General features: G+C 52.1%; 3 protein-coding genes across 3 annotated transcripts; all 3 read right to left on the bottom strand.

Moving 5' to 3' along the window:
- Positions 1–1,725: 1,725 nt before the first annotated feature.
- F5Z01DRAFT_669366 (uncharacterized protein) lies at positions 1,726–2,597 on the bottom strand. Its single transcript, XM_046264420.1, has one exon. The coding sequence runs from the start codon at positions 2,527–2,529 to the stop codon at positions 2,122–2,124; it is 408 nt and encodes a 135-aa protein (XP_046113302.1). The 5' UTR covers positions 2,530–2,597; the 3' UTR covers positions 1,726–2,121.
- Positions 2,598–3,175: 578 nt separating this feature from the next.
- On the bottom strand, positions 3,176–6,500 carry F5Z01DRAFT_641250 (uncharacterized protein; the record flags this gene model as incomplete). The annotated part of the gene is made up of 9 exons (XM_046262575.1): positions 3,176–3,604; positions 3,632–3,815; positions 3,865–4,088; positions 4,152–4,730; positions 4,788–5,552; positions 5,679–5,919; positions 5,980–6,160; positions 6,215–6,251; positions 6,297–6,500. 9 exons carry the CDS (start codon positions 6,498–6,500, stop codon positions 3,176–3,178), a joined length of 2,844 nt encoding a protein of 947 aa, XP_046113301.1.
- Positions 6,501–7,031: 531 nt separating this feature from the next.
- F5Z01DRAFT_641249 (uncharacterized protein) lies at positions 7,032–9,377 on the bottom strand (the record flags this gene model as incomplete). Its single annotated transcript, XM_046262574.1, has 5 exons — positions 7,032–7,502; positions 7,638–8,264; positions 8,326–8,442; positions 8,473–8,804; positions 8,852–9,377. The coding sequence occupies 5 exons, from the start codon at positions 9,375–9,377 to the stop codon at positions 7,032–7,034; spliced, it is 2,073 nt and encodes a 690-aa protein (XP_046113300.1).
- Between the last annotated feature and the right edge of the window lie 567 nt (positions 9,378–9,944).

Raw genomic sequence — 9,944 nt, 5'->3', positions numbered from 1 at the left:
CCTAACCCTAACCCTAACCCTAACCCTAACCCTAACCCTAACCCTAACCCTAACCCTAACCCTAACCCTAACCCTAACCCTAACCCTAGCTAACCCTAGCTAACCCTAAAACCCAAGCCCTAACTAAGTTTATATAATTATTTATTATAAAGATATTATTTTAAGTAATAGAAATAATAAGAGTAATAATAATAAAGTTATTAAAGAGGAGGAGGAAGAACGGAGTAATAATATTTATTAAATATATATTATATATAGAGGTTATTATAAGCTATAAAGTGGCTAGGGATTATTAATCTTATAACTAAGTATAATATAAGTAACCTTAATTAAGTTACGTGCGTAAAAGCGCACGAGAGCGTACTAAGGGAAAAAGTCTTTATAATTATAATATATTTTAAGGAAGAGTAAGAGATTAATATAGTTACTAGTCACCCCCTACCTCGCGGCGACTTAGCCGCGTACTTATACCTTATATACTTTTTTACTCTCTTTATTAAATCTATTCTTAATAATATCTAAGTAAGTAACTAACTATTAGCTATATCTAAATTAGTTCTTAATTAATTTAAGGTAGCGGTACTCTTAATACTAATAATATTAGTACGAATAATAAGAGTATTAAAGAGTAATACTTTATTTTTAATAAAGAGTAATAATGTAATATATAAAGGGTAGATTATATAGTAAAAGAAAGATAATTCTTTTAAGTACTAAGGTAGCTTAACAAAGGCTACCTAAATAAGTATATTTAATTTAAATTTATTAATTAATCATTACGTACCCATTATATATAATTATTTACGTACTATACTACCGGCTATATTATACGCTATACTATACACTATATAACCGCTATTACTTATAATAACGCTAATATAAATTATAGCCTTTTTTAATATATATTATAATACTAATAATAATAACGAAAAAGATTACGCGAGGGAAGAGGGAGAGGAGGAGTAACGTAGCCCTAATAGTCTTAAGGCTATAGATATAGATATAGATATAGAGTTTAATAAATTAGAGATATTTACCATATATTTTTAGTTTAGAAGTAGTTTAGAATTAATTTAGAATTAATTTAGGATTAATTCTGATAATTAAATTTTTTTACTCCCTCTATAAGTATTAAGTGATAAATATATAAGTAATAAGTAATAAGTTTATAAGTATTACGTAATAAGTATCTAGGTATTAAGTAATAAGTAATCAGTTTTTAAGCGTATTTATTATTAATAAGTAATAAGTATCTTAGTAATAAGTAATAAAAAATAGCTCGCCCCGCTATTAAGTATTAAGCTAAGTGCCTAGGGGGTATTAGGTTATAGTAGCACTAGTGCTATAGAGCGCCGCGCCGCTAGTATCTTGCCTAGGTAAGATAATGACTTCTAGATAAGTGATTAATTAATAACCGTTTCCGAATTAGTTCTTAACTAGTTCAAGCTAGCACTACTACCGATAGTACTACTACTACTACCGCTACTAAGAGTTCAGGGTGGCACTACTACCGATAGCACTACTACCACCACCGCTACTAAGAGTGAGGAGAGCATTAGCATTATAAATAAAAAGGTTGATAGATCGCCGGCATGGCTATGTGGCCGTGAGTCGATTTGAAAAAAAACACATATAAATGATTTTATCGGAACTCAGAAATGGGCCACCCAGCCCGGTGTAGCGAACGATTAGATACATCGAGGGCGCAAGGCATATGAGGGGGCCCGAGCCAGTGGCTCAAGCCCCTGAATGTTCGTCTAATCCAATGTTGTTGTCCCATATAGCTTTGTGACTAGCTGCGCAGAGTAATTGAATGGCCTATGTTTAATTAAGACCTTCTGAGTCAACGGGAATCAGGGACTGGCAAGCCCTGTAGCGAACTATGTGGCAGTAAGGCAGCGCACATTAGATCAGCTAAGTCCCCTGGAATGGGGCGCCATAGAGGGTGACAGCCCCATATAGTAGTCTTTGTGTGTGCTGCTGTAACTACTATAGTATAGAGTTAACGCTGTGGAGCGTTGGCTAGCGGTTACTTAGTTGGTTCGACTGCTGGGAGGGCATTGTGATAGAGGAAGAAGGCGCTATTAGTGTACGTGATCGAGGGACTTTCCTCTGAATCTCTTAACTAATAGTGACTAAAGCCTCTGTACAATTGCACGACCAGCGTGACAGCCCTCTAAGTCGCTGTGTGTTCGCCAATAGGCGGAAATAAATAGTGCCACTAGCCAAGGTTACGGAAGGTTTCTCCGCTGTAACCGAGTGCGGTATAGACAGACTTGCTTCCACAGGGGATGCAGCGCTCACTAAGCATATACCTATGTGAGCGTTTGCGATATAGAAGGCTATGCTTCTGTATAAATAACCGAATAGGGGGTAATGCCCCTGGAGGGAGTGCGTATTCCTGAGAATGAGGGTGGTACCTCTATGGAAAGGAGCGATACCCCTGAATGAATATAAATAACGAGGGACGATCCGTATTAAAGCGGGAAAGCAGCGAACAAGCAGCGTGGCAAGTGGCGAGGCAAGCATAACGGAGTTCCCTGGAACGGGACGCCATAGAGGGTGAGAGCCCCGTCCGTGTCAAAGTAAGAAAGCAGCGAATAAGCAGCGTGGCAAGCAGCGAGAAGGCAGCGCTATTGGCCGACTATGCGTGTGCTGTAGTAATCGCTGTTGTGGATATTAATATATTAGAGCAAATTCAATATTATTTCTACCAGCACTACGCACTAGATAGCCGCACTGGGCTCCGGCGTGGGACTTAATCGTCCACTGATGGATCCCTAAGAAGTGATAGACAGCGGTCCCTCCACGCGCTATTGCTGGTGCAGAAGACGCGGTCAATGAACTGGCCGGGCTCTCTCCGTAAGTATAAGAGCTCTTTACGGTACTCGAGGAGCTTGTCTTCCGGAACAAGCTTTGATTCCTTATTGCGCGGGTTAGGGCGCCTGCTTATAGCCCAGATCTAACCAAGAAGCACTAGGTACCGGTTATGCACGCCCTTATGCTCCATCTTCTTCGTTATCTCCCTAACGGACATGATATTGCCCTCGTCCTTATCCTAGGGGAACGCGTTCGGACGGTAGTACTAGAGCATACGCGTGATTAGGTTCGCCGCGAAATACGGGGACTCCCTAGTCACCTTGTGCGTTATGAACTCGGTCCCCCCGGACTTCACCTATGGCGTCTCTGTTGAGGCCGCATGGGTGAGCGCGATCATGAGCATTAAGTCGTAGATAGGCTCGCCTAGGCAGGACGTGAGCGTGTCGAGCGCTAGCTGGTAGTGCCCTTTGATCGCCTCAGTTTCCGCACGACGAAAGGCTATCTTGAAGCCCGCGATGACTGTCGTCGGCACGTAAGTGAACGGGATTGGCTGGTTGAAACTGATCGTCGGCCGGCGCGCCCTCTTCCGGACGCTACCCTCGAGGATCCTGTGCTCGGCCTCGATCGCGGCGCGCTTAGAGCTCCCTTTACGATACGGTAGCGCGGGTGTGGGCCGCGTGCTCCCTTGGAGACGTATAACATGCTTGTAGGTGATGCTGGTCCCGTGCTGCCCCGGGCACCACTCGATGTCGCTGCGCCGTATGGCGAGCGCGATAGCGTTGACCTATTGTGCCCTGGTCACGACGCGTACGTCGGTATGCTGGAGGGCCGCCTTGAGTATAGCGGGCCACGTCGCGTATTTTTGCGCGAAGGGACCGGCGGACCGTTTGTTATCGTTGGTGAGGGCGTTATAGAGATCCCGCGCAAGGTCGTCTCGGGTTATATTGCGGATCTTCTCCGGCGGCGTCGAGTCGAGGTCGAGGGAGACGAATTGTCTTTATTGACGTTAGCGCGGCCTGGACCGAAGAAAGGGCGCCTACTTACCTCCAGGAGAACGGGTCGTCGCACCGCTCCCACGCCCGGAGGGCGATGGTGGGCTCGTCCGCGGGGCTGCGCCTGCCCGAGCGCGCGCCTTTCCGGAGTGCGCGGTGGCGCGCGGTGGCTATGAATGTCCGTGTCTCTTGTATCCATAAGTCGGTGAATAGGTCGTTTAGGAAGGTCGACGCGGCCGAGAGGCCGTTAATGTTGCGGCCCCCGAGCTCCGCGAACTAGAGCTGGCTATGGCGGTGCGCGCCGACGGTCGGGCCGTAGCGGTACGCCAAGGCCGCTACGTGCAGCAGGAGGGGCCGACCGTCGCGCTTGGGCCACGTCTGGATATGGATCGAGCCGGCCGGCTTCTGTAGGTCGAGCGCGGCGGGGTCGATAAACGGCCACGCCCCTTGGCGGAGGCTCTGCATCGTCCCTAGGGGCCGGAACACGCGGACCGGCAGCACGCGCGGGTCTCCCGTGAAGCAGAAGGCTCCGAGCCTATCGAGAGCCGCCGTGCCCTCGGACAGGGCGAGTCCGAGGCCCTGGCGGCAGCCGTCCTCGAACCTCTTCCTCATTTCCTCGAGGGCTAGGTAGAAGAGGCGGGCGAAGGCGACGAGGACTGTGGGGAAGACGGTCGGGGGGAAGCGGCGAAGGATCGCTAGGTAGTCCTCCCTCTCGGCGAGGAAGTACTGGGCGATCTGGCCGATAGGCTCGAGGACGCGGGGGAACGTGCGCCGCTCGGGGACGAGCTGGGTCAGGCGCACCGTCACCACCTGCTCGAGGCGGAAGGCAAACTCGTCCTGGTCGAGCGCCGCCTGCACGCGCCTCGCCTCACGGGTAAAGGGGATAGAGCTCTGCCGGTCGTGGGGCGTAGCATCGCCCTGCAGTCGCCGTAGCAGGGCGGCCTAGCGGTCGGCCGTCCGTGCCGACTGGTCGACGTCGCTGCGGGGCACTGTTAGAGCGGCGGTGGCGACGCCCTGGCTCGCGAGGAGGTCGTCTGCGCGGTGCCGGAACGTGCGCTTCAGGTTCGAGTATGCCTGGAAGAACCCGAACGAGACGACGTCGCCGCCATCGTTCTCGTAGCTTATGTTATCTTGTATGATGGCGAAGAGCTTGTTGTCGAGGAATGCCGGCGGTTCGGGAGACGAGAAGTTCCCGTATGCCGGGTGGAACGCCATTGGGTAGAAGGTATAGTCGCGGGTGCCCCTATACTCTCTAGCCACGCGGTTCCGGTCGGCGAGGAGGCAGAGCGTCTGGTCCACGCCGCTGTCCTCCGTCGCGTAGTGGATATTCACGGCGACCGCGTACGAGATCGACTCGATGCTCGCGGGGCTGTACTTCTCCCCGAGCTGCTTGCATAACGAGTCAATCACTCTAAGGGTCGGGCTCGGTGTGCTGCCTTGGTCGTCCTGGGCTATATTAGGGGCCGGGGTACTGCTATGATGCGAACGGGAGTTCGTGTCGTGATCGAGATCGTTCGCGTGGTTTGTATGATTGTGACCGCTGTCGTTACTCTCGTCCTCGCTCTCGTCCTCGCTTTCGTACTCGCTCTCGTCGGGTGCCCGTAGCCGCGTGATCGCCGGGATGCTCCAGAGTTCGGACGTAGCTTCAATCTCAATGTTCGCGCCGTAGTCGTATGCGTGGAAAGCCGGCTGATTTTCGGACCAGAAGGGGTCGTCGTTGTGGTCGAGTATGAACGTAGGCTAGTCCGCTATAAAGAGCTCTTGGAAGGTCGCCCACGTGTTATACGCGATGTCTTGCGCGGCGTCCCCGCCAAGGGTCCAGGAGTCCTCGACGCCCTCGCCGAGTAAGCGGCCGTCGTGGAAGACCTGCTTTATATACTCCCCGAGTAACTCGGCGTGGCGGCGGGACAGTGCGGTACTACGCCGGGCCCTGTCGCGCGTCGTGCTAGGCATAGGCACCGCTTGCCTCGGATGCATCACGATAAACCAGGCATCACGTGTTCCGGCGGTAGCGAATCGAAAGGTACGTTGTTCCAAGTCGAAGCCAAGGTCGGCGCCGTGCTTGTCGCTATACGAGGCACTCCAGTTACGGAAGGAGATGGTCACTCTATCGAATAGGCGGTCGCTCTAACACGACACAACTTGTAGCGGGCGGCCGACAATACACAGGAAATCGAGGTAGAATTTCGGGTAGTAGTCGTCGTCCTTGCTCGCAGGTCCTAGACGCGTCTTCTTATTCTTATGGCAGCTCTTGCTACCGTAGTCGAGTGTGTATCGACGCTGGAGGTACTCGAGCGCGCGTGGCCCGTCGAACTCGGGGTCCATAACCCGCTTAGTAAAGTCGTCGCCTGCGGAATCTAATCAGAGTCTCCTATAGCAGGAGGGCTGGGGGGCACTCTTACACCGGAGTTTATGGTCGCCTAAGGCATGGTTAACCTTCTAAAGAGTAGAGGACGGCTCGGGGCGCGTCGAAAGCAGGGCGACGTTGCGTTGCTCGTCTTGGAGATAGAGAGTCTCCCTCGACGTAGCCGCTATATCGTCGGGGATCTCCTCGTGCTCGTCTGTGTCGTAGCATAACTCTTCGACCTCGCTTACATCGCCCTCCGTGTCCGCCACGTTCCGTACCGCGTGAGCGGGCGAGTCGTGGCGGCGCTGCCTAGGGAGGGATGTCCGTGGTGTTAAAGACATTATGACGATTATCACAGCGGAGGAGGCGGATTAAGAAGAGATGAGACTAGATATATTATTTAACTAATAGTTCTATATACATTCGTTCACCACGGGTTAGTATACGTAGCCCTACCCTAGCATTGAGTTAGGGGTAAGGAAGTACTTCTCCATAGTGTACAAGGTACTAGGTATTATTATACCTTGTCGTTATAATCCTAGCTATTGAGAATATAAGCTAGGGACAGGGGTATAAGCACTACCCTGTGGATAATTCTAAAAGTGGGGTCTATAATAGGGATATATTTCCTTAATCTTAGTCGAGGAAGAAGTAAGACTAATTCGGCATACTACCTGAATATAAATACTTAAGGCACGTATAATAATATAATCGGAATACTAGAGAATAAATATAGCTATAGTATACGATAAAGATAAATAATCTATATAAAATAAATTTACTATAAACGATTATTAAGGTAAGTCCCTTATACTACCTTTTATTTATATCTATCAATAGATAGAAAAGGAAGACGATAGAGTATAGGGTAATTATCTACGTGAAGACGCCTTCATACCAGACTTCCAGGCGGGCGTTGGACGCGACGCGCTAGGCAGGGGTATCCTTGCAGTAAGACTAGGGCGGGCTAGCCTAGGCGGAGGATTAGGTTGCCTAGAGCTCTCTGGCACCATCGGAGAGCGCTCGGTTCGTACCTCTTCTCGTCCTTCCTTTATACTCGCGGCTCGACAAGTCCGCGCGGTATATTGCTCGTTGTCTTGCTGAGAGGACTGGGAAGACGTAAGGATAACGCCCGCGCTCGTACCTTTGCTAAGTGATAGACGACGTGGTGCTACGGTTCGCTGCGTCCGAGCCGTTTCATACGCGCCAGGGGAAGTACCTCGGCTCGCGTCCTGAACTAATGACGCGTCGGGCCCGGGGGGCGACGGCGTACGCTGTTCGGTGGTGAGAGTGGCTGGCGTCGTAATCTCGGTGTTAACATAGGCCCTATGGCTAGCGGCCCACTATGCCACGGCGTCACCGAGGATACCGGACAGAAGCTCGAGCGACGTCGGGCTACTAAGGTCTAGGTGGGATACAATACTCGGCTGGCTCTGTACGATGCTCGTGAGTTGCCGCGCGAGACCGGGAATTCTTACTTCGAGGGGCTCGTGTCGTTGCGCGATAGCTAGCGTCCAGTCTGGACGGACGTTCGAGCGCGTGAACTCGCGGACGAGCGATAGGAGGGCGGACCAGAACGGCTGGCGGAACCTATCCGCGTAGCTCGGACTAGCCAGGGCCTCGGCGTCTGGGAAAGGAACTAAGGTAGCCTGCGCGCTTGGCTCCTTCAGCTCGTGTATCCTGGTCCTGGCCAGGGCCAGGACCTGCCGCTCGAGATCGATCGAGAGCGTGTCTGTGTGTTTTGACCGGCGCGTGTCGGCGCTATCGGAGAGATCAGACGCGTCGGTCGCGCTAATCTCTTCCCTCTCGAGCGGGCGAAGGCGCGCGAGGGCTGGCTTTATATCCTCTCGCAGTAGTGGCTTGTTGATCCTACGACTATCCGAGAGCGCGGTTGCCTCTGGATTAAGCCAGAGGATAACATGGCCTAGGACTTGTCGCAATATCCCGCCGTCTTCTTTACTGATCTGTAGCACGCGGCGTATATTAGGGAAGACGATAGCACGGTTCTCCTGCAGCGAGCGGTAGAGAGCCGCGTACTGTTCCTCGGAGAGTTCGCGAAGGAAGTCCGAACGACGCTTTCCTTCACCAGCCGCTTGCTTCTTGCCCTTCGCCGGGTAGAAGAGGTCGTGGAGATCCGCCCGGGGGCCGCTGGAGGGGAAGGCTTACGCCAGGCGGTCCCAGTCTATTCCACGGAGGTGCCTTTCCACGCCGGCAGGCAGTAACCGCAGTGTCGCGTGGACAGACTCGAGCGCGTCGAACCAATACTACCCCATCAGCGCGCGCCTCCAAGGACAAGCATCGAGATCAACCTACATTATCGATCCGGCGGCTCGCAAGCCATTCCCACACAGATATATTGAAGAGGTCGCGGCCGACGGCTGTCTGACATATACGGGTGATAACGGGCTTCCACCTTTCGTTTTGCCAGAGCGTAATAAGGCGGCTGGCGGGGAATCGCGGGTTGCCGCTGAGCTGGAGCACGTCGAGAATACGGGCCTCGACGTCTTCTTTCCTCCCGTTAAAGAGTAGAGGATCCTTCTTCGAGGTAGCCACGAGCTGCGCCCAGATCTGGCCATGGCTATCGGGTAGCGAGAGCTCGCGGCGGTTTGCGCGTAGCTTCGTATTCAGCATTGCTGGTAAGGTATCTATATATAATTAGCTGTATATATACTTCGGAGAGGCTAACGCGTACCTTTGTTATAGAGCTCACACGTCCACCAAAGCTCGCTCGAGTCGAGATGTTTCTCTCGCACGAATTTTCGGAGCGCCGCGACACGATGCTGGCCTGCCATGAGCTCGAGCTCTACCTTTACGTGCTCTTGGCGTGGGTACGTGAAGCATGGGATAGTATCCTGCGTGGTCTGATCGGCAGAGAGATCGTTACTACCGGCAGCCGACGAGGCTTGTTGTAGCTTTCTAGCCGTTTCATGACTACAAGCGACGAATAGGTGGTTCTCTACCGAGTCGCGGGCTACGCCGCCCTTCTCGAACGCCTTATATAAGTCCTGGACATGGGCATGATCGAGGGGGCGGTTCTGGCCAGAGCGCCATTCCGTCTGGAGAAGATCGACTGGTAACCGTGCAATCGCGAGCAGGTGGGCACGCGCTTGTTGACGCACCGACTCTGTAGTGCGTACGGTAGCCCGTGGTTTATCGACTACACGGGCTGCCTTAGCCGGCCGCTGAGGCTTAGGGGGAATATTAATTGAGCGCTTCATAGCGGGGAGAGCGAGTAGTACGCGGTATAAGAGTCAGAAATAGTTTATACGGAGTAGAGGGCGAAGGGAGTGAGGAATAGAATAGAAAGGGAAGCTAGTCGGTAGTTTCTACTTTTTACTCTAAGAGGCGGAAGGACACGGTAGGATTAGTAGGTTAGCGTCGGGTGGAGACTAGGGCGAGAGTGAGCAGGGCAGGCTCACGGCCACTTTCACCCCCAGGGGCGAAAGTATGAGCAGCGCAGGCACGCAGGCTCACGGCCACTTTCACCCCCAGGGGCGAAAGTATGAGCAGCGTAGGCACGCAAGCTTACGGCGACTTTCACCCCCAGGGGCGAAAGTGTGAGCAGCGCAGACACATAGCTATTTCACCCCCAGGGGCGAAAGTGTGAGCAGCGCAGGCACGCAGGCTCACGGCCACTTTCACCCCCAGGGGCGAAAGTATGAGCAGCGCAGACACATAGCTATTTCACCCCTAGGGGCGAAAGTATGAGTAGCGCAGGCACATAGCTATTTCACCCCCAGGGGCGAAATTCTATGAGGTTTTCTAGCCCTAACCTAATAGCCCAA

The sequence above is a fragment of the Emericellopsis atlantica genome, assembly GCF_019669845.1.
Source record: "Emericellopsis atlantica unplaced genomic scaffold F5Z01scaffold_80, whole genome shotgun sequence".
Taxonomy (NCBI): domain Eukaryota; kingdom Fungi; phylum Ascomycota; class Sordariomycetes; order Hypocreales; family Bionectriaceae; genus Emericellopsis; species Emericellopsis atlantica.
This window is presented reverse-complemented; position numbering and strand designations above follow the sequence as displayed.